This window comes from Molothrus aeneus, chromosome 1, assembly GCF_037042795.1.
Source record: "Molothrus aeneus isolate 106 chromosome 1, BPBGC_Maene_1.0, whole genome shotgun sequence".
NCBI classification, from domain to species: domain Eukaryota; kingdom Metazoa; phylum Chordata; class Aves; order Passeriformes; family Icteridae; genus Molothrus; species Molothrus aeneus.
The window spans coordinates 369,962-393,242 of NC_089646.1; the positions used below are offsets into that span (position 1 = coordinate 369,962).

At 55.9% G+C, this 23,281-nt stretch overlaps 2 protein-coding genes across 3 annotated transcripts; both read right to left on the reverse strand.

Moving 5' to 3' along the window:
* Positions 1–91: 91 nt before the first annotated feature.
* On the reverse strand, positions 92–5,728 carry AOC1 (amine oxidase copper containing 1). Its single transcript, XM_066549744.1, has 5 exons — positions 5,482–5,728; positions 3,194–4,737; positions 2,221–2,509; positions 1,112–1,244; positions 92–973 (listed from the first exon to the last, which is right to left on the reverse strand). Exons 1-5 carry the CDS (start codon positions 5,499–5,501, stop codon positions 695–697), a joined length of 2,265 nt encoding a protein of 754 aa, XP_066405841.1. The 5' UTR covers positions 5,502–5,728; the 3' UTR covers positions 92–694.
* Positions 5,729–19,076: 13,348 nt separating this feature from the next.
* LOC136556501 (zinc finger protein 707-like) lies at positions 19,077–22,438 on the reverse strand. Of its 2 annotated transcripts, none has more exons than XM_066549765.1 (4): positions 22,386–22,438; positions 22,049–22,184; positions 21,339–21,443; positions 19,077–21,157 (listed from the first exon to the last, which is right to left on the reverse strand). In XM_066549765.1, the coding sequence occupies exons 1-4, from the start codon at positions 22,392–22,394 to the stop codon at positions 19,932–19,934; spliced, it is 1,476 nt and encodes a 491-aa protein (XP_066405862.1). In that variant the 5' UTR covers positions 22,395–22,438; the 3' UTR covers positions 19,077–19,931. The 2 variants fall into 2 exon arrangements, with proteins under 2 accessions (XP_066405862.1, XP_066405853.1); XM_066549756.1 differs by having other exon boundaries at positions 19,077–21,160.
* Between the last annotated feature and the right edge of the window lie 843 nt (positions 22,439–23,281).

Here is a 23,281-nt window from a genome sequence, read left to right on the forward strand (position 1 = left end):
AGCTGGGGGGAGGGACAATGGCCTCGGGTGGCACCGTGATTGGCTGTGACACTGGGGACGGGTTGGGCCACAGCACTGGCAGAGACGCGGGGACAGGGGAGGTGACATCGCCTTTACTGAGCCCAGCACACGGCATCATGTGACACGTCCCACACCGTGGTGTCCCTGTGACACTGGGGTCCCGTGTGGTGGCAGAAGGGGCGGCATCACCTTTACTGAGCCCAACAGGTGGTACTGTGTGTCACAATGTGACGTGAGCCATGCCGTGGTGTCCTGGTGGCACCAGAGTCCTCGTGGTGCCAGTGCCAACAGAGGAGGTGACATTGCCTTTACCGGCACTGTCTGACACTGTGTGTGACACTGTGTGATGTCCCACAGCCGGTGTCCTGGTGGCACCAGTGACCCACGTGGTGGAAGGGTTGGCATGGCCTTTACTGAGCCTGACAGGTGGCACAGTGTGACACATCTGCCACCGCAGTGTCACTGGGGTGCCACACGGTGCCGGGGTCAGAGGAGGTGACACCGCCTGTGCTGGGCCTGGCCCGTGGCAGCATGTGACACAGTGTGACGTGTCCCACGCCCCGGTGGCACCGTGTCCCCCTGGTGCCGGGGCCGGGGAGGTGACACCGGCTCTGCTGCGTCTGTCCCGCGGCGCACGGCCCGGCGCCAGCGGTGTCCCCTGTCCCTGTCCCCGTCACACCTGGCGGTAGGTGCCGTTGTAGGTGAAGGGCTCGGGGTGCACGCAGGGCCCGGGGCTGGCCGGGGTCCAGCGCTGGATCTGCAGGCGGGAGCAGGCGGGGGGGTCCAGAGGCCGCACGATCACCGGGGCCCGCGACGCCACCGACGGGTCCTCGCTGAAGAAGTTGAAGGGGCGCAGGAAGAAGCCGACGGCGTTGCCGGGGGTGGCCGTGTTGGGGATGTCTTCGGCGTGGGGCACGTGCAGGAAGCCCACGGTCACCCAGGCCACCAGGTCCTGGGGGGACACACCGCGGTGTCAGTGGCACCATGGACCCCCGCGGGAGCTGGGGAACCCCCAGAGATGGCCCCGGTCTGGGGATGGAACCCCCCAGCGGCCACCAGCCGCGCGTGCCCAGCGTCCCCCGTGTGTCACCTGGTCCTCGATGGTCTCGTTGTCGCGGATGAAGCTCTCGAAGGTGACCGGGGGGTCCCAGGGGTTGTTCTGGGTGTAGATGCTGCTGCTGCTGGGCTCGTTCTCGTGGCGCCGTGTCACGGCCAGGTGGTACCTGCCACAGGTGAGGGGTGGGGTCAGCCCGGGGGCGGGGGGTTCCTGTCCCACCCTGCCCTGGTCCTGCACCTGTGCCACCCACAGGGGACACAGGGCTGGCAAGGGTGGGGGGGTCCCCAGCTTTGTGCGCTCCTCAGCTCCTGAGGGGCTCCCCAAGTCCAGGGGGATTCCCCAGGTCCCCTGAGGGACTCCCCAGCTCCCGAGGGATTTCCCAGCCCAGAAGGATCCCCAGATCTTGAGGGGGTCCCCATTTCCAGGGTTTCCTCATCTCCCAAGGTGTTTCACAGCTCCTGAAGACTCTTCAGCTTCCAGGGGTTCCCAAGCTCCAACAGCCCCCTCAGCCCCGGGGTGTCCCAAATTCCCAAGGGAGTTCCCCAGCTCCAACAGCCCCCTCGGCCCCAGGATGTCCCAAACTCCCAAGGGAGTTCCCAAGCTCCAACAGCCCCCTCAGCCCCAGGATGTCCCAAACTCCCAAGGGGGTTCCCCAGCTCCAACAGCCCCCTCAGCCCTGGGGTGTCCCAAACTCCCAAGGGCTGCTCCAGCTCCAACAGCCCCCTCAGCCCCGGGGTGTCCCAAACTCCCAAGGGGGTTCCCCAGCTCCAACAGCCCCCTCGGCCCCAGGATGTCCCAAACTCCCAAGGGGGTTCCCCAGCTCCAACAGCCCCCTCAGCCCCGGGGTGTCCCAAACTCCCAAGGGCTGCTCCAGCTCCGACAACCCCCTCAGCCCCGGGGTATCCCAAACTCCCCTGTGCTGCTCCCAAGGGGTTTCCCCAGCTCCAGGGGGAACTCCCAGCTCTGGAGGTTCCCCGGCTCCCAAGGACCTACTCCAGCTCCAGGGCAGCATGGGGAGGTGCCAGCAGGGAGAGGCGCCACCCCAGGACGGCGTGACCAGGGCAAGGACGCCGTGCCCCCGCAGGTGACACGCTGGTGACACGGGAGCCCCATCCCTCACTGCAGACGCCCCCGGTGCCCACCTGGCCCAGGTGACGCCGCGCTCCTCCTGCCAGCCGCGGGGCAGCACGGGCCCGGCGTGGGAGCTGAGCTGCAGGCGGAAGGTGCGGCGGTGGCCCCAGCGGTTCCGCCGGCGCGGGTTGGAGAAGAGCAGGTAGCGCGGCGCGGGCCGGTGCAGCGGCAGCGCGGCCTCGCGCTCCCGCCGCCGCGGCTCCCGGTGCAGCCAGGGCTGCACCACGCGCGCCCCCGCGCTCCAGGGGTTGGAGATGTTCTCGAAGCGGATGTCCATGGTCTCGAAGCTGTTCCCGGAGCCTGCGGGGACCGCGCGTCGGTGGAGGGGACACGGTGGCACAGCCCCACCCCAGGGTGAGGGTGGGACACCGCAGGGGTGGCACCGTGAATGTGGACTGGGACCACATGGAGATGCCAACATGGAGGGCTGAGATGCCACCCCCACGGAAGTCTGTGACCCTACAACCAAGCCATCACGGTGGGCTGGGGTCCAGTTTGGTACACCAGCATGGAGAGGAGGGCCTTTGAGGAGATGCCACCATGGAGATGCCACCACCACAGGGGGCTGGGGACACCTTGGAGATGCCACCACCACCACCACAGGGGACTGAGACGCCAGGAGATGCTACCGTGGATGTGGCCTGGGAAATATCACCCTGGGGGACTGGGATTCCACAGAGATGTCACCATGAGGGGCTGGGACCCCAGGCAGATGCCATCACCCATGGGGGGCTGGGACCCTGCAGAGATGCCACAGAGGGCTGGAGCCCCGGATGTCACCAGGGCTGTGAGATCCCACCACCACGGAGGCGTGTGACCCCGCAGAGATGTCACCACGGAGGGGATCATCATCTCAGGGTGCGGGTGACGCCCGGGTGACGCCACCCTTCCAGAAACAAGGCACCTGAGCCCCCGGAGCCCCCCGTGGGTCCAGCCTCTCTCCCAGCGCCCTCCCCACAGCCAGGGGGTGTCGGGAGCCTTCACCTGCGACATCCAGGTCCACCTTGTAGTGCACCAGGTGCGTGTGGATGTTGCCCAGGAGGTGGCTGTGCACGCGGCTGCCGTAGCGCCGGCCCTCGGGCGTGTAGAAGGTGGCGTGGATGTAGCCGGTGGCGTGGACCTTGGTCTCCAGGACGCCGTTGGGGTAGAGCAGGAAGTCCCAGATGTAGTCGTAGTTGTAGACGGTGGAGGTGGTCCTGAGCACCAGCGCCCGCCCCTCCAGCCCCGCGTAGAAGTGGAAGCCGCCCTGGAAGTCGCTGTCGAAGTGGCGGCGCAGGGGCACGCCCGTGGGCAGCTCGAACACGCAGAGGGCGCGGGGGAAGCGCACGGGGCCGTCGGCGTCCAGGAGGTGGTGGGCGTCCAGGAAGGCGGCGGTCTCGGGGCAGTCCACGCCGCGGGCCAGCTCGTAGCTGGAGGCGCCCATGGCCCAGCCCGCGTCCATGTACTTGGTCTGCATGGCGGCGGGCGAGTGGCCGCCGTAGAAGGCGATGGCCTCCTGCACGCTCAGCTCGTAGGCCACCCGCTCGCCGTCGAAGCGCACGTCGAAGAGCTGCAGGCCGGCCGAGGAGCGCAGGCGGAAGGCCAGGCTCCAGCCGCCGTACTCCAGCCGGTTCCCGCGCAGCCGGTAGCGCCGGCCCTGCGGCTCGCACACCTTGGCGCCGTGCACCTCGGTGGGCGTCCCGCTGGAGAAGCGCCCGCGGGGCTCGTAGCTGGAGAAGAGCTGGCGGGCGGGCGGCTCGGGCAGGCGGGCCAGGGGCAGCGCGCCCCGCGCGTGGCTCTCGGCCAGCTCCCGCACGCTGCCGAAGTAGCGCCCGTTGTACCAGAGCCGCAGCACGGCCCAGCGCCGCGGGTCGGAGTCCCGGTGGTCCAGCAGCACCTCCAGCCCCGCGGGGTGCAGGAAGAAGCCCTCCACGAAGCGCTGGATCACCAGCCACGTGCGGCGCTCGCCGGGGCCCAGCCCGCGCGGGGCGATGTCCGAGAAGGTCAGGCAGCGCTCCGAGCAGTTCTGGAAGCCGAAGCCGGTGGCTTCGCGCAGCAGCGGCTCCAGCGGGGCCAGGGCGGCCACCAGCGCCTCGTGCAGCAGCTCGTACTCCAGCCGGGTCATGGGGCGCGCCCAGAAGGGCACGGCGCGGCCGCCCTTGAAGGGCAGGGGCCGGTAGGAGCTGGGGCGCGGCAGCGGCCCCACGGCCAGCTCGGTGATGTTGGGCTCCGCCTGCGCCCCGAAGAAGATGACGGCCCGAGCCTCGCGCCGCGGGCGCGCCCCGCCGTGCTCCAGGAACCGCAGCGCCGAGCGCTTTTTGGGCGGCAGCAGCTCCACCAGGAACAGCGAGTTCTTGGCCAGGGGGCCCCCCCGGCTCGGGGACAGCCCCAGCTCCGGCCGCTCCATCAGGAAGGCCCGCACGGCCCGCAGCTCCGCCGGCGACAGGTCGGCGAAGATGGACGCGGGGTCCGCGGGCTCCGCCGAGGCGCCGGAGCTGGCCGCGGTGAGCAGCAGGGCCAGCGCCCAGGGGAGCCCCAGCTGCCACATCCTGGGGGACACGGGGACAGGGGGTCAGCCCCGGAGAGGGGATGGGGCTCAGCTGGGCACCCCCCGCTCCAGCAGTGCCACGATCCCGGCCGAGCTGGGGTGACCACGAAAAACCGGGGGGGACCAAGGCAGGACCCCCAGCACAACTGGAACCGCCACGGGGAGGAGCAGAGCGCCCAGAAAAACCAGGCGGACCCTGGGCTGACCCCCAGTGAAACCAGAGACACCATGGATGTCCCCGGGGGAAATGGGGACACCATGGGATGACCCCCGAAAAACTGGGGACACTATGGGGTGAACCCCAAAAATCTGGGGACACCATGGGGTAACCTCAAAACCCTCCCCGCAGCCCGGAGTCCCTCAGCACCCCCAAACCCCTCTGGCAGTGCAGCTGCTGAACCCCCTGGGTGGGCCTGGGGACCCCCCGATGTCGGGGCCCCCGGGTGCCCCCCCCACCGCAGGGAGCCCCCACGCCCCCCACTCACCCGCGCTGGCTCTGCCGCCCCATCCGAGCAGCGCTGCCGCTCTGTGCCCGGCCCTGGGGCTCTGACCCCCCCTGCCCCCCCCGGGGCACTGACCCCCCCTCCCCTCCCCGCCCCCAGGGGCGCTGCCCCCTCCCCGCCCCCTCCCCGCCCCCTCCCCGCCCCCCGAGCCGGCCCGGGGTCAAGGCCACCGGCAGGGCCGTGTCCCCGCTGCCCCCCCGGGCTGCCCCCCCGGGCTGCCCCCCCGCACCCCCAGTCCGCACCTTCGCCGTCTCCGCTGCATCGCGCCCACGCGGGGGGCGGGGGTGGGACCCCCCGGTACCGATCCCGGTACCGACCCCCGGTACCGATCCCGGTACTGTCCCGGTACCGACCCCCGGTACCGCCCCCCGCCCCCCCGCGGGTTAATGATCACCGGGGCCGCCCGGTCGTTGTCCCCCCCCCGCGCCGGGGGCGCTCCGAGCGATCAAATTCCGGGGATTTGGCGAGACAAGAGCCCGCAGATCCCACGGGAGCCGCGGCCGCCCGGAGCTGCGGGGGCGCGGCGCGGGCTGGGGGCGCTCCGGGCCCCCCCGGAGCCCCTCGGGCTCCCAACAGCGCCCCCGACTCCCCCCACCCCAAAAAATCCGCACGGAAACGGGCTCGGGGCCCTCCATCCCACGGCCGCATCCCGTCCCCATGGCAACGCGTCCCCAGCCCCCCCGTTGCCATGGAAACGGGGCGCCGACCCCCAGAATCCGCATGGAAAGGGGTCCTTGACCCCCCCCCCCCCAAAACTCCACGGCTGCATCCCGTTCCCATGGCAACGCATCCTCGGCCCCTCCCTCCCGGACCCGGGATGAAGGGGTTAAAAACCCCAAAGGGGGAAAATTGGGTGAAAAAGGCACAAAAGAGGGCGTCGGTGGCTTGAACCAACCCAAAATTCCGGGGGGAGTGGTTTAAAAAGCAAAATAAAATGGGATAAGGGATTTTAAAAGCCAAAAAAAAAAAAAAAAAAAAAAGCAAAGTGGTTTTAAGAACAAACGAAACCCCAGGAAAAGGCTCTGAAAAGCGTCAGAAATGGGTTTCGGGGTTTTCAATATCCCCGGAGAGGGATGGGTGGTTTTAACAGCCAAAAAACCCAGTATAAGAAATTTTATATGCAAAGAATGGGGTAAGCGATTTTAGAATGCCCTGGAAATGGGGCGAGTGGTTGAAAAAGCCCCAAAACTGGGGTGAGCGTGGCTTTAAATCACCAAAACATCCCAAGATAAGTTATTTTTAAATAGGAAAAAAAAAAAGAGAAGTGATTTTAAGACGCCCGCGGAAAAGGGATAAGGGTTTAAAAGCCCCAAAGTTGTGGTGAGTGGTTTTAAAAGGAAAAAAAAAAAAAAAGAAAAAAAGAAAAAAAAGATAAGTGGGTTTTAAAGCCACAAAAAAAAAAAAGTGGGATAAGAGGTTTTCAAAAACCACAAAAAATGGCCTGAGTGGTTTCAAGGGCCCCAAAACCCAGGATAAATGGATTTTAAAGTCCCAAAAAATAGGACAAGGGGTTTGAGAAGCCGTTTTTAAAAAGCCACTAGGATAAGTCATTTTTAAAGCCAAAAAAGGGGAGAATAAAATGTTTTGAAGCCTCGAAATAATGGTATGATGTTATTATGATATTTTCTGAAAGTTTTTTTTAAGCTAAAATTTTTCCTTGGGAAGCTGAGAAGCCTCAGAGAGGAATGAAAACAAGAATTATTTGATTGTTGGTCCTGTGTTTGCTGCTTTGGAATGTGCTTTGGAGATGGTTTATTACCAGATGTATGTTTGATTCATTTTATGCGAATTGGGTTTTTTTAATAGCCAATTACTGCCAGCTGTGTCAGACTCTGAGTCAGTTATGGGGTTTTATTATTCATTCTTGTTCAGTTTTTTGAGGTATTTTTTTAAGTATAGTTTTAGTATAGTATTTTTTAAATATAATATAAGTACATAGAATAATAAATCAATTTTTTTTGAAACATGGAGTCAAATTCTTCTCTCTCACCTCGTCCTGGGAACCCTCACAAACATTGCAGTTTAAGTGCTTTTAAAAGCATGGAGGGAAAAAAAAACCAATACAGGGCATGTGTTTTTTAAAGCCAAAAGAACAAAAGCAACAAGTCATTAAAAAAAAGGGAAAAAAAAGAGAAGATAAGAGGTAATTGGTTTATGAAACTCCAAAAATTGAGATAAGTGGTTTTAAAGCAAAAAAAAAAAAAAATCCTAGGATATATTATTTATAAAACAAACCCAAAAAAGGATAGCTGGCTTTGAAAGTCTCAAAAATGGGAAAAATTATTTTAAAAGTGAAGGGAAAAAATAGAAATTCTTTTAAAAGCAAAAAAAAAAAAACCCCTTCAGGATGGGCAAGTTTAAAAGCCAAAAAATGTAAAAGCCTCCAAAATGGTGAAAGGCCCCCAAAACTGGGGAAAGGAGAGGAGGAAGGAAAGAAAAAGAGAATTAAATAATAAGTGCTTTTAAAGCCAAAAAACAGAAGGAACGTGTGGTTTAAAAGCCCTGCAAAATGGGGTGAGCAGCTTAGCACACACACACTCCCCTAAAAAATAATAAATAATTTTAAAAGCCAAAAAGTGAATTCAGAGCCACAAAACTGGGAAGAGTGGTTCCAAAAGGCCCCAGAATTGGGAAAAGTTCCCCTAAAGGCCGAATAAGTCACTCCTGAAGCCAACCCCGAGGGACAATTGCTGCTGAGAGCTCCCCAAAAATGGAATAACTTGTTTTAAAAGCAAAACTTTTTAATAAAGGGGATGAGCAGTCACAAAAGATTCAAAAAAACCCCAGAATAAGTGGCTTTAAAGGAAAAACAAAACAAAACCAAACCAAACCCAAAACCAAACCAAACAAAAAACCACACACACAAAAAAGCATAAGTGGTTCAAGGGGCTTTGAAAGCTTTGAAATGGGAGGAGAGTTTTTAAAAGCAAAAAAACCCCAATGTAAGTGATAGACAAAGCAACAAATCAGGGATTGGTTGTTCTAAAAGGCCCCCAAAGCCAGGACGAGCAGTTCTGAAAGCCTCAAAAATCGGGTTAAGGGGTGTGAAGAGCCCCAGAAATGGGATAAAAGGGTTTAAAGCCCCTCAGAAAAGGAGATAAGTTATTTTAAAAGCTAAAAATGGATAAGTGGTTTTAAAGCTCTCAACTTGGGATAGCTGAGTTTAAAACTCCTCAAAACCAGAATGAGTGGTTTTAAATGCAAAAAAAACCCCAGGATAGGTCCTTAAGTGGCTTTTAAAATATCAGAGAAGAGGATGAGGGATTTTAAAAGCAAAACAGAACCAAACCCAACCCGACACCCCTCAAAATAATCCAAAAACCCACCGGGATAAATGATTTTTAAAGCCAAAAAAATTGGGATAAATGGTTTTAAAGCCCCCAAAATAATGGGATAAGTGATAATAGTCAATATCATAAAAAAACAAATAAACAAAACAAAAAAAGAACCCCAGGAAAAGTATTTTCAAAGGCCAAAAAAATGGGACAAGTGATTTTAAAAGAGAAAAAAAAGAGATAAGTTTTTTGGTAAACAACAAAAAAATTGAGGTGAGAAGGTTTGATGCAATAAAAATCCTGGGATTAATAATTTATTTTAAAAATAAAATAAAATAAAATAAAATAAAATAAAATGAAATAAAATAAAATAAAATAAAATAAAATAAGTAAATTATAAAATAAGATATATAAAATAAAATAAAAAATGAAAAAAAAATTGTACTTGGACCACCGCCCACCGTACCATAGATAAATATATAAAAAACGTTTCTTAATATAGACATCCATTTATAAATATAGAAATACTATTTAAAAATATATAAATATATAAATACAAATATATAGAAATATAAGTAAATATATAAATGGATTTATATACACATATATACATCTATATCAATATATAAACATACAAATATACAAATATACATAAATATATTTTAAAATTATTTTAAGTAATATGACATTTGTATATATTTGTATTTCTTAAAATAAATAATAAAAATATTTCTAAATAGAAAAATGCATTTTAATATAAATATATACATTTATATAAATATATAAACATACAAATATAAAAAATATATTAATAATACGTTAAGTAATATTATATATAAATATATAAATATACATATATAAAATATACAGATCATAAATATATTTAAATATATACATGTATTTATATATAAATATATATAAATATATAAATAAAATTATGTTAAGTTATACAGAATATAAATATAGACATAAAGAAATATATAAATGTATACAAATATATAAATATGAATATAGAAATTCAATTTTATAAAGATATATACATTTATATAAATATATAAATATACAAATATGCATACATATATAAATAAAATTATGTTAAGTAACAGTCTATATAAACATATCAAGATACACCTGAAAATATATAGGATCATAAATATATTTAAATATATAAATGTATTTTATGTAGATATATACATCTATATAAATATATAAATATACGAATATCTAAATAAAATTATGTTATGTTATATGGAATATAAATATAGAAATATATAAGTACATAAATAAAATTAGTTGAAGTTATATGAAATATATATATATATATATCAATATGTGAAGAAATTCGAGAGTGAAGGAACCTGAGCCCCTCCCCATGTCCATGGGCAGCTCCAGTTGAGCTGCTCCCCAATGGCTGCTGATCCCTTTGCCAGCTTTAACACAGGCACCTCCATTTCTGCAGTGTTTGTGCTGTGCTATGATCCACTGGCACTTCTTCAGGTTTGTGCTGGGGAGGGTTTGTGATTAACATCTTCCATCTGTGATTTCCTGTCTGTTTAATAAATAATTCATTTACAGACAGACCTGATTCACCATCACTAGCGTGAGTTCTGAACCCCATCCGGGCTATCCCTAAAATGCACAACACATATTAAACATGGTTAAACATATGTATTAAAATCACCTTATATACACATATTAAACACAGTTAAATATACATATTAAAATATATGTTAAATAGTTCTATTAAACATAGTTAAATATACATACTAAAATATATGTTAAATAGTTCTATTAAACATAGTTAAATATACATACTAAAATATATGTTAAATACACGTATTAAACATGGTTAAATATATGTATTAAAATACACGTTAAATACACATATTAAACACGGTTAAATCTGTGCATTAAAATGCACATTAAATAAAGTACTAAACACAGTTAAACATATTTATTAAAATACCCATCAAATACTCGTATTAAACACCATTAAATATATGTATTAAAATACCCATTAAATACATGCATTAAACATGGTGAAATATACGTATTTCAATACGCATTAAATACTCAGATAAAACCCGCTGTGTGTCCTTTGGCCAAAGGGATCCCTGGGGTTTGTGTAAAATCGATCCTGTTTGGCACTGGGTGGGTGTGGGTGGGTTTGTGCTCAGGGATCTCCCTGCACACCCCACACAGAGCTGGGCATTTTATGGGGTGTATGGGGTGTGTGGGGTGTGTGGGGTATATGGGGTGTATGGGCTGTATGGGGTGTGTGGGGTGTGTGGGGTGTAGGGGGTGTATGGGGTGTGTGGGGTGTATGGGGTGTGGGGTGTATGGGGTGTGTGGGGTGTATGGGGTGTGTGGGGTGTGTGGGGTGTAGGGGGTGTATGGGGTGTGTGGGGTGTGGGGTATATGGGGTGTATGGGGTGTATGGGGTGTGTGGGGTGTGTGGGGTGTGGGGTATATGGGGTGTGTGGGGTGTATGGGGTGTATGGGGTGTGTGGGGTGTATGGGGTGTGGGGTATATGGGGTATATGGGGTGTGTGGGGTGTATGGGGTGTATGGGGTGTGTGGGGTGTAGGGGGTGTATGGGGTGTGTGGGGTGTGTGGGGTGTGGGGTATATGGGGTATATGGGGTGTATGGGGTGTGTGGGGTGTGTGGGGTGTGGGGTATATGGGGTGTATGGGGTGTATGGGGTGTATGGGGTGTGGGGTGTATGGGGTGTATGGGGTGTAGGGGGTGTGTGGGGTGTGTGGGGTGTGGGGTATATGGGGTGTATGGGGTGTGTGGGGTGTATGGCACCTCTGCCCCCCACAGACAATAACCCCTGGCACACGGGGGGCTGGTGGTGCTGAGGGACAGGGAGTGAGGGGTGAGGGGGTCTGAGGGGCTCAGAAGGGTGAGGGGTTCAGGGATCTGTGAGGGGTTCAGGGATGTCAGGAATTGTGGGGTGTGGGGGACTCGGGTTTAAGGGTTCAGGAATCTGAGGGGCTCGGGGAGGTGAGGAATTTGGGGTGGTTTGAGGGGCCCAGGGGTGTGAGGAGTTGTGGGGCTGTGAGGGGCTCGGGGAGGTGAGGAATTTGGGGTGGTTTGAGGGGTTCAGGAGCTCTGAGGGGGTCAGGGGATGTGAGGGATTCAGGGGTGGAGAGGCTCAGGGGTGTGAGGGGTTCAGGGGTGGGAGGAATTGTGGGGTGTGAGTTGCTCAGGGGTTTGAGGGTCTCAGGGGTCTGAGGGGTTCAGGGGTGTGAGGAGTACAAGGGTCTGAGGGGTTCAGGGGGTCAGGGGTTCAGGGATGTGAGGAATTTGGGGAGGTGCTGAGAGCCTCAGGGAGGTGTGAGGGGCTCAGGATTGCGAGGAATTTGGGGGTGAGGATTTCCCCTCAGCTTTGGAGAGGTGTGAGGGGTTTTGGGGATGTGGGGGATTCAGGGGTGTGAGGGATTTGGGGACATCTGAGGGGCTCAGCGGTGTGAGGGGCTCAGGGAGGTCCGAGGGGCTCAGGGCTGTGAGGAGGAGCTGTGGGGCTGTCAGGAGCCCAGGGGGCTGAAATGTTCCCCAGCTCTGTGCCCGTGGGATGTGGGTCCAACATGTAAATTTTTTCACGTACAAAAGTTCTCATACAAAACACAAAACCTTTTCATATAGAACTATGAAAAACCTTTTCGTATTAGACATGCACGTTTTTATTTCAGGCCTATGCTCCCCAGGGGTCAGAGATCACAGTTCTGATTTAATTTTGACACAAAAACTGTGGCTTTATTGCCATTGAGGTTATAAATAGAATTAATTCCTTTTCAATCTTAGTTGTTGCTTTCCCTCCCTGTTTTTAATTTCAGTGGGAAATTGCCCCATCCCATCCCTTTACAATCGTGCTGCCGGGAGCTGCACCCACAGTTTGGAAACGTGAGGTGCAGAGCAGAGCTATAATTACCATTAGAAAATACAGGATTTCAATTTTACCCCGCTTCCTTCTGAGGACACGCAGCAGGAAACCCAGCTGCACCTCAGACGTGCTCAGGTGGGAGTACAAGTGTTTCCAAAAATGGTGTCAGGGCTCGAGAGCTGCTAAAAGGATTTTCTGCATTTCATCCGTCCCCCCTCTGGTGTTTCCTTCTGTTAAAATCATTCCGTTCACTCATTGATACTTATTTTTTTAAATTACCCAAATCATCATAAATTTAAATCCTTCTGGGCAGGCCTAGGAAGGTTAACACAGGTTTGCATGATCCCAAATATGCATCAATTCTCACACCAGCTCCCAGTTTGGTTGGATTTTCTGATTCTTCATTGGTCGAAACAAAAGAATGAACCCACAAGATTACAGCTTTTCTCACGTTATTCTCTCTTTTCCAGTAAAAAGGCCAAATAAAATCAGCAAAAACCAAACTAACAACACGTAAAATGGTTTGTTTTACATAATTGTGTTAATATTTGGTCTCCTAACAAGTTGCTCTGGATGAAAACACAAACAAATCACCAAAATCAATAAACTGTAATACAAGTGATGATGGGGGCGGTTAAAAGTCCCCTCGGTTTCTGTTCCTGTAAAAGGAAAAGTGAAAGTTTGACCTGTTACAAACAGATCATTATAAAAGAAAAAAAAAACAACAAAAAAACCAAACCAACAACAACAACAAGAAACCCCAAAGAACCATAAAGCAAACAAAAAACTAAAAAACAAACAAAAACAAACAAACAAACAAAACAAAAAAAAGGGAACAATCCACAGGGTGTTGATTCAGTTCCGCTGCAAAACCACAGAAGTCACTAAAAGCGCCTAAAAGCCGTGATCTCATCTGGCTCTGGCTTTTCTCATCCAAACCCATCAGCAGCTGCCCCACTGCAGCTCCTGGGTTCCATTTTCTGTGCCCGGGGAGCGTTGGCATTCCCAGGAAACGAAAAAGAGAGCAACCAAACCAAAGGCTCCCGGGACTGGGGTGAGAGCCCTGGTGGAAATGATTCATGTTTAATGATTAACGTTTCATGTTCAATGTTTAATGCTTCATGTTCAATGTTCAACGTTTCATGTTTAGTATTTAATGTTTCATGTCTCATGTTCCATGTTTCATGTTCAATGTTCAGTGTTCAATGTTTCATGTTCCATGTCCAATGTTCAATGTTCCATGTTCCAAGTTTCATCTTCCATATTCAATGTTCAGTGTTCCACGTTCCATGTCTCATGTTCAATGTTTCACATTTCATGTTCAATGTTTCATGTTTAATATTCAGTGTTTCATGCCTCATGTTCCATGTTTCACGTTCAATGTTCCATGTTCCATGTTCCATGTTCCATGTTCAATGTTCCAAGTTCCATGTTCAATGTTCGATGTTCTATGTCCAACATTTCACATTTCATGTTCAATGCTCAATGTTTCATGTTGAATATTCAATATTTCATGTCTCACGTTCCATGTTTCATGTTCAATGTTCAATGTTCAATGTTCAATGTTTAATTCAATGTTCAATCCCGCCCACCCAGGTCCCCAAAACCGTGCTGCACTAGGGGGTTTGCTAGTGCTGCACATGGATTGCAATTCATGGCCAGATTTTATTGCCCCCATGGCCTCGTTTTGTTACCAAAAATTGGTAAAATAAAACCCCTTCACAGCAGCACAGCATTGAACAGCAGGAGTTCCTCACCTGGCCGGATGCACGGGGGGATTTCTCCTCCCAGCCATGGTGTGCGCTGAGCACAGAAGGAGCTCCTGTTTAGATCCCCTGTCTCACACACAGATTCCCTGATTTTCCCGGAATAAACAGCCCCGAGGATCTGCTGATAGCCAAGCATCTCACAAGACTTAGCAGAGTCAGCCCCAGTGCAATTAAATATTAATTTCAGCAGCACTTCTGAGCCTTCCCTCAGTGCCAGTGGGACATGGGGAGTTTCTGGCCATGTCCCAACCCCAAAAGGTGCCAGTTCCCTCCTGCCTGGGCAGCTCTGCAAGGTCAGTTTGCCAATGATCCCCTGGGAATTCCCTGTTCTGCCAGCCCTGGAGGGGCCTCTGCCTTTCTTGGGATTATCTGCAAACAAATCACATTTTTCAATGACTGATCTATTAATTCATGCTGTACTTGTGCTCATTATATTCCTTTGCAGACTGACCACTGTATTCTCTATTTCCCAATGTGTTTCCTGTGTTTCAGCTCTGTAATTCATTAACTGTGCAGTTACCTGCCCACACCAGGTCACCAATCACCTGCTGGGTTTTCTGAGGCTCCCAGCCACGGGGCTGCCTGTGCTGACCACTGATATTTGGGGTTGTCCCAGGACATCCCAGGTGCTGCTGCGGGGTCCCTTTCCCAGCAGCTTCTCCAGCTGCTCTGTCAGCTCGGGGATTCCCAGGAATTGCTGGGGATTCTCCCACCTGCTGGGCCCCACAAGGGCACTGCAGACACTTCTGCCCTTTGCAGGATTCCCCGGTCTGCAGGATTTTGGCCAATTCCTCCTTTGTGCTTCACAGGTGTTGGTGTGATCTCAGGGTTTACCCCAGAAACCCGGGTCCCTCCCCTGAGCATTCCCTCCCAGGCGTGTCAGTCACCTCTCCTTCCCCTCCCAGCACTGTCTGTCAGTCCTGCAATTCCAGAAGGGATTGGCAGATCCAAAGGATGCCCTCTACCCCTGGGGGGCATGGGGCCATCCAGGTGTCCTTTGTCCCTTGTACCTGGTTGGTGGCTCCCTGCCCCTTCCCTCCTTTCCTCTCCCGGGTAAAAGAGTGAGGAACCACGGGCTCAGGGAGTTCTGTTGGAGCTGGTGCTGCATTCAGAGGCCTGAGGGCCAGAATAAAGCTCTGGATCCAAAGCCTCCATCAGAACCGACTCCTTTCCTTCACCATGGCCTGAAAGCTTCTCTGCCAGAGGGAAACCCCAGGAGCAGCCCCTGTTATGGGGGGAAGCTCCATCCCAGCACCACCAGAGCTCCTGCAGGCCTGGACCTGTCTGCAGTGCCCAGCTGCAGCACCCAGCCAGGAAAGAGTGTCTGTGGGTGAAACACCACACATCCACCACCCAAAAGTGTCTGTGGGGTGAAACACCACACACCCAGGCAGGCAAAAGTGTCTGTGGGGTGAAACACCACACACCCAGGCAGCCCAAAGTGTCTGTGGGGTGAAACACCACACACCCAGCCAGGCAAAAGTGTCTGTGGGGTGAAACACCACACACCCAGCAGCCAAAAGTGTCTGTGGGGTGAAACACCACACACCCAGCAGCCCAAAGTGTCTGTGGGGTGAAACACCACACACCCAGCAGCCCAAAGTGTCTGTGGGGTGAAACACCACACACCCAGGCAGGCAAAAGTGTCTGTGGGGTGAAACACCACACAGGAACAAGCCCCTCAGGAGGGAGCACCTGTGTCCCTGCTGGCACAGCCAGGGTGTGCCAGGTTCAGCCAGGGCTGCAGGAGTGCCTGGGACTGTTCTATAAAAACATTATACTGTTTTTAATATATTCTATAAAAATAAAATTAAAAAATAAAATAAAATAAAAATATAACTATACCTATGAATATAACTATAACTATGAATATAACTATAACTATATAACTATAACTATAACTATAACTATAACTATAACTATAACTATAACTATAACTATAACTATAAAACTGGTTTAAATATATATTGGTTAAAACTGGTTATAAATATATAAATATATAACTATATATTAGTTATAAATAAATAACTGGTTAAAAATATATATATTTTTTTACCCTTAAGTCTGCTCCCCACTCTGCTTTTTACTGCCAGCACTGCTGGGCAGTGTCTGACCCACACTCCATCCATAACCCAGTCCCAAAGGTGTTCCAAGCTTTTCCACAGCTCTCCCTGCCTGTCCCTGGACAGAAGGTGGTGTTTGCCTCCCCTGTTTGGCGTCGGGCTGGGGAGGGCCCTCAGCAGCCGGGCCCCCTTTGATCAGCCAGGCCCCATGGCCACAGCATTCCCTGCAGCCCCTGGGGTTCCTTCTGCCTCCTTTGATCCCTGAAACAGGAACACCTCAATGCCTTTTGGTCCAGGTGTTGGATTTTGCATTGCCCACCCCAGAGAGATCTTGGAGCACCCAATTTTCCAAACAGATCTCTCTGCAGGCAGGGGCTGGGCGTTGGGGCAGGACAGAAATTGGAGTGCCCCCCCTGTTTTCCGGATTTGAACGGCAGAGGTTGGAACAAAGGCCTCTTCCCTTCCTCGCACAGCAGCTCCCAGCTCTGCTCTGCAGGAGCTCAGCACCCAAGAAGCTGCTCCCCATCAATCACACATTTTCCTTTTCCTTCCCCATCAGTTGCTGCCAGGGGCTCAGCTGAGGATGAGTCCCTCGGTCCTCGCCAGGGGATTCCTCATCCCCACCTGGGAGCCTGATGGTCTGGAGAGCTGGTTTGGGATCCTGTCTGGGGGACATTTCCAATGTCCCCTTTCCTCACAAATTCAGCCACCAGTTACTGCAGCACTCCCACCACCAGTGCTTCCCAGCGAGGGGATCCTGCCCCAGCTTCCCCCAAAGCTTCCCTTGGCATCCTCGGGGAATTCTGTCCAGAATCCCCCCTTTCACTGCACAGGGGGATTCGAATTTCCCATTCCAGCCCTGTGGTGTTCCCAACCCATTCCCAGCTGGGACCATTCCAAATGTGCCATTCCAAACCCATTCCCAGCTGGGACCATCCCAAACTGTGCCATTCCAAACCCATTCCCAGCTGGGACCATCCCAAACTGTGCCATTCCAAACCCATTCCCAGCTGGGACCATTCCAAATGTGCCATTCCAAACCCATTCCCGGGCAGGATCATTCCAAACTGTGCCATTCCAAACCCATTCCAGGGCAGGATCATTCCAAACTGTGCCATTCCAAACCCATTCCAGGGCAGGACCATCCCAAACTGTGCCATTCCAAACCCATTCCCAGCTGGGATCATTCCAAATGTGCCATTCCAAACCCATTCCAGGGCAGGACCATTCCAAACTGTGCCATTCCAAACCCATTCTCAGCTGGGACCATCCCAAACTGTGCCATTCCAAACCCATTCCCGGGTGGGATCATTCCAAACTGTGCCATTCCAAACCCATTCCAGGACAGGATCATTCCAAACTGTGCCATTCCAAGCCCATTCCCGGGTGGGAGCTCCCAGAAGAGCCCCAAACCCCCAGGGACCTTTGAGGCCCGCCCTGGGAAGCTTTTTCTGCACTTCCCCCTTCAAAGGAAAGGATGCCCTGCTCCTCCCAGGGCCCCTGCTCCCATTTCCTGCCCTCTGGGGATCGCAGCTTCTCCCCAAAAACCCCTCCACGTCCCCCCGATCCCTCCGATCCGCTGGAATTCAGGAGTAGGTCCCGCCCAGCTGTTACCAAACCCCCTTAGCACCAGGGGAGCAGAATTCCTGCTCCTAACGCCGCCCTGGCGTCCCGGAGTTCCATTTCCTCTGGTTTTTGGCAGCACAGCCGGTGTTCCCTCGGAACTGGGCTCCCTTGGGAGCGCTGCTGTGGGGGCACAGGCACCGTGTGGCCCTGAGGATGTGGCAGAAGGGGAAATGTCCTCCCAGACCTGCTCCCAGCCCTCGGGGGTGCCCCGGCAGCCGGAGCCCCGCAGGTGCCAGCAGGAGCCGGGTCCAGCCTCTCCCTCCCCGCGCAGCCCGGATCCAGGGATGGAATTCCCATTTTTTTAGGAATTCAGGACATTCAGCCCCACAAACTCCCGTCCTTGGAGGCACCTCAGCGTCCCAACCCCCCCCCGCGCTCCGGGCTCCGCTCTAATTTCAGGAATTTAATTGGGAAAACGGCTCCCGGCCTCGTGATCTTATCTGAAAGGAGAAAAAAAAGGGAAATTGGGGAATTTTCCTGGTTATTTGAGCGCCGAGCACAAAGGAGCGGGCCCAGCACCTCCCCCTCGTGTCCCGTCCTGCCGACCCCGATTCCGGCGGCTCCTCCACGTGGGCTCCCGGCACGTTGAACTGGGACAGCCCAAAAAAGCCACAGCCGGGGGTGGCACGGAGGTGACAGGGTGACACCGCCAGGAACGCTGGGAGCAGCCTCAGGTGGCACCAGGGGGGCACCAGGTGGGATTTTGGGAGCGTTTGGGGAATATTCCTCCTGGAAAGAGCTGCCCAGCCCCGGGGGGCGGAAAAGCGGCGTGGACGTGGCTCCTGGGGACACGGCCAGTGGCGGCCCTGGGACAGGTGACACCGGGGGTGTCCCATCTCCGCGGGGCCGCCCTGGCCCAGTTTCCCCTCCCAGCTCCGTGGGCAGATGGAGCGCGGGTGGGGGGCCTGCCCCCATTCCCCTGGGAACGCCACCATCTGTCCCCGGCTCGGTGACATCCGCCCGGGGGCACTCCCAGTGCTCCCAGTGCTCCCAGTGCTCCCAGTGCGAGCGGCCCCGGGCTCGCTGGGACGGGAGGGGAGCTCCGTGCCCGGGGGGGCCGCACTGGGAGCAGCTGGGGGCTGCAGGTGCCCCCCAGGTGTGCGGGTCCCCCCCAGCCCCACGGTGGGTCCTCCCCCCCCCCAGCCTCATCTGCATTTTTTACTCATTTCTACATTTTTTTACTCATTTCTACGTTTTTTACTCATTTCCACATTAACTCCGATTTTTGGCGTTTGTTTATTTGGGGAAGGGGGGACACTGAGGGGACACGTGGTGGCCTCTGCTTTCACCAGAGGCCTGTCATGGTTCAACCACGACAAAGAGCCCAGAGGAGTCTCCTTCCTTCCTCCCTCCCTCCCTTCCTCTTCCTCCCTCCCTGCCCTTCCTCCTAATTAAAGGGAATAAATAGAATAGAAAGAAATAGAATTAAATGGAATAGGAAGAGCAGAATGGGGTACGAGAACTGGACTAAGCAGAAGATAACAACTGGAATAACTTAAACAGAATAAAATAAAACAGAAAGAATAATAAATGACATAGAAATGACATAGAAAAAATAAAATAAATAGACTTAAAGAAACTTCTGGCCTTAAATACAAACACGGGGCAGGGCACTGGTGGGACTGGCAGGGACTGGGAAATGCCTCTGAGGGACATTCCAGGATCCAAAGGTACTTCAGTATCCGAAGAGAACACGGAGAATCATCCCAGAGGGATTTTCCAAGGTCCGAGGATACCTCGAGGCCCCAGAGGACACGGAGAAGCATCCCCGGGGGATTTTCTCAGGTGCAAAGGGAACACGGAGAACCCTCCCAGAGGGATTTCCCAGGGTCCGGGAGAACTGGGAAGCGCTGGAGGACATTTCAAGGTCCAAAGGGACACGGAGAAGTGTCCTGGAGAGACTTTCCGAGGTGTGAAAGGCACATGGAGAAACATCCCTGAGGAATTTCCCAAGGTCCAAAGGGACATGGAGAAGTCCCCGGGTTCCAGAAGCCTCTGGGGGCACCCCGGGGTGGGCGCGGCACCGGCGGGGTCACACCCACCAGGGCACCGGGATGGCCCCGCTCCCGCGGCTACCGCTGGGCACCCGCCGGGAGCTCCCTGTCCCCGAGGGCTTCCCCAGCCCTGAGCAGGTCCCTGGCCTCGAGGGGGTCCCTGTCCCCCAGCATGGCCCCATCCCTGCCGGGGTGCCTCTCACTGAGCAGGTCCCTGTCCCCACAGGGCTCCCTATCCCTGTCCCTGTCCCTGTCCCTGAGCGAGTCCCCATCCCCACGGGGGTCCCTGTCCCCATCCCTATCCCTGTCCTTATCCCTATCCCTATCCCTATCCCTATCCCTGAGCGAGTCCCCGTCCCCACGGGGGTCCCTGTCCCCATCCCTATCCCTGTCCCTATCCCTATCCCTGAGCGAGTCCCCATCCCCACGGGGGTCCCTGTCGCCGCAGGATTCCCTGTCCCTGAGCAGGTTCCTGTCTCTGTCCCTGTGCCCGCGGGGGTCCCTATTGCTGTCTCTGAGTGGGTCCCTGTCCCTGAGGCTGTCCCTGTCCCCACGGGGGTCCCTATGGCTGTCCCCGTCCCCCTGAGGGTCCCTGTCGCTGTCCCTGTTCCTGTCCCCGCGGGGGTCCCCGTCCCCGTCCCCGCGGGGCCCGAGGCTGCGGGGCCGGCATTGCCGGCGCGTCCTGCGGTGCGAGCTGAGGTTGGCCCGCGACGCGAAGGCGCGGCCGCAGCGGGCGCAGGGGAAGGGCCGCTGGCGCGAGTGGCCCCGGCGGTGCAGCCAGAGGTGCCCGCGGTGCGGGAACACGCGGCCGCACTCGGGGCACGGGTGGGCGCGGTGCTGCCGCAGGTGCAGCTCCAGGCTCTCCCGCCAGCTGTAGCTCTTCCCGCAGCGCCCGCACACGAAGGGCCGCTCCCCGGCCGGCCCCGCCGCGCCCGCGCAGCGCGGGGCCCGCGCCCGGTGCGAGTCGCGGTGCCGCAGCAGGTCCCCGCGCAGGCAGAAGCTGCGGCCGCACTCGGAGCAGCCGTGCCGGGCCCGGTTCCCCCGGCGCAGCTTCTTGTGCGCCAGGAGGCTGCGGCGGTGCCGGAAGGATTTGCCGCAGGTGCCGCACAGGTACGGCCGGCCCGGGAGCGCCTCGGCCCCGCCGCTCCTGCCGGTGAGGAGCCCCGACGCCGCCGGCACCGGCCGGGGCAGGGCCCCGGCACGGCCCCCCCGCTCGGTGTCGCGGCAGTCCGAGCGGGGGACACCGGAGCCCGATTGCCAGCGTCCCCCGGCGTCATCCTTGGTGTCAGAGCCGCTCCAGGCACCTGCTGGGGACACGGCGTCACCGTGGGGGAGTCCCGGACCCACCGCCGGCCCCGCGGCCACCCCTGCGACACCAGCCCAGCCCAGGGGTGTCACACCGGGGCTCTGACCAGGGCCAGCCCCTGGTCCCACGGCGACCCCCCCGGCCCGAGGGTGTCCCCGCGGGGTGGCCCGGTCACTCACAGCTGCCGGTGCTGTCGGTGCTGTCGCTATCTCCGCTGTGCCCCCCAGCGCAGGGAGCCCCCCCGTGCGACTCCTCCTTCATGTGGGGGAACGTGGAGTTGGGGTCTGTGAGGGAGAGAGGACCCTCAGTGCCCCCGCCACGCTCTGGGAGGGTCATGGTCACCGGGAACGTCACCAGGCCGGGGGCTGTGCTGGGGGCGGGGGGCCGGAGCACCCTCAGCCCGTGCCACCCCCAGCCCCGTGGTACCCCCAGTCCCATGCCACCCCTAGCCTGTGCCACCCCCAGCCCCGTGGTACCCCCAGTCCCATGCCACCCCTAGCCTGTGCCACCCCCAGCCCCGTGGTACCCCCTGCCCGTGGCTCCCCCTGCCCCATGGCACCCGGAACCCTGGGCACCCCCAGCCTGTGGCACCCCCAGCCCTGGGCACCCCCTGTCCCGTGACACCCCGTGCCACCCCCAGTCCCATGGCATCCCCAGCCCTGGGCACCCCCTGCCCGTGTCACCCCCTCCCCATGGCACCCCCTGCCCGTGTCACTCCCAGCCCCATGGCACCCCCTGTCCGTGGCACCCCCAGCCCGTGGCACCCCCAGCCCCATGGTACCCCCAGCCCCATGGCACCCCCAGCCCGTGATATTCCCTGTCCGTGTCACTCCCAGTCCCATGTCACCCCCAGGCCGTGTCACCCCAGCCCCACTTCCCCGTCCCTCACCCAGGCCGGCCACCATCTCGTAGTTGTCGCACATGACCTGTCGGTGCAGCTCCCGCTGCCAGGGCGCCAGCTGCGCCCACTCCTCGGGGGAGAAGCGCACGGCCACCTCCTCGAATGTCACCTCGGGGGTCACCCCCTGGCAGGGACAGCGGGGGGCTCAGGGGGACGGCGGCGCCGCCCTCGCTGCGCTCCCCGTGGGGGTCCCCGGGCTCTGGGGGCCCGAGCCCCGCTAATCCCGACCGGGACAGCCCCGGCGGCCCCCCCAGCCCTCCGCAGGGACCCGCGGAGCCCCCCCGCCCCCGGCGCACCCCGGGCCCCGGGCACGGCCCGGGCTCACCCGCTGCATGGCCGGGCGGGGCCGATGGCGGCGGCGGAAGGGGCCGGGCTGGAGGGAGGCACCGGCAGCGGGGAGAGCGCCGGAACCGGGCCTTGGGGGCACTGCGAGGGCAGCGGGCGAGGGGAGGCTCTGCGGTGCGGTGGATGCCGGGATCCGGCTCCTTCCCGTGCCCGGTGGGTACCGGGATCCGGCTCCTTCCCGTGCCCGGCGGGTGCCGGGATCCGGCTCCTTGCCCGTGGCCGGCGGGTGCCGGGATCCGGCTCCTTCCCGTGCCCGGTGGGTACCGGGATCCGGCTCCTGTGCTGTGTCCGGTGTGTATCGGGATCCGGCTCCTGTGCTGTGCCCGGCGGGTACCGGGATCCGGCTCCTTCCCGTGCCCAGTGGGTACCGGGATCCGGCCCCACTCGCCCACCCGGCAGCGTCATCCCCGCCCCAAACGGGGCCCCTCGACGCGGCCCCGTCCGAATGGGCCCCCAAATCCCGAGGGACCGGCCCGGTGACCCCCGGGATCCAGGAGCCCCGGGGGCTCACGCACCAGGTGTCCCCAGCCCGGAGGGTCCCCAACCGCGTGTCTGCCCCAGGACAGGGACACCCGCGGGTCGTGCAGCCCCTGTGCCCAAACCCCCTAGAACCCACGCCAGTGGCACCGCATGTCCCCAGCCAGAGCACAGCCACACACCTGGGACAGGGGGCACAGGGGGTCTGTGTCCCAGTGGGTCCCCCCAGTGACCCCAGCCCCAGTCCCAGTGTGAGACACCCCCCGGCCCAATCTGTCCCCAGGGAGCATTGGGGGCGTTGGTGCCACCCCCGTGGATGTGACAGTGACCCTGGGGTCGGCCACCCTAATGCTGAGCTCTCACTTGGTGTCCAGGTGAGGTTTGGTGGTCACAGAGCTC

What these genes read in the sequence shown, in the direction of transcription:
- AOC1 (XM_066549744.1), bottom strand. Translation starts at nt 5,501, where the DNA reads ATGCAGCGGAGACGGCGAAG. An exon ending in CGCGGCGTCACCTGGGCCAG is followed by an intron (nt 1,245 to 2,220) that starts GTGGGCACCGGG and finishes CACCTGTGGCAG; the next exon opens with GTACCACCTGGCCGTGACAC. An exon ending in ACGAGACCATCGAGGACCAG is followed by an intron (nt 974 to 1,111) that starts GTGACACACGGG and finishes GTGTCCCCCCAG; the next exon opens with GACCTGGTGGCCTGGGTGAC.
- LOC136556501 (XM_066549756.1), bottom strand. An exon ending in CGAGATGGTGGCCGGCCTGG is followed by an intron (nt 21,444 to 22,048) that starts GTGAGGGACGGG and finishes TCTCCCTCACAG; the next exon opens with ACCCCAACTCCACGTTCCCC. An exon ending in CACCGACAGCACCGGCAGCT is followed by an intron (nt 21,161 to 21,338) that starts GTGAGTGACCGG and finishes CCGTGTCCCCAG; the next exon opens with CAGGTGCCTGGAGCGGCTCT.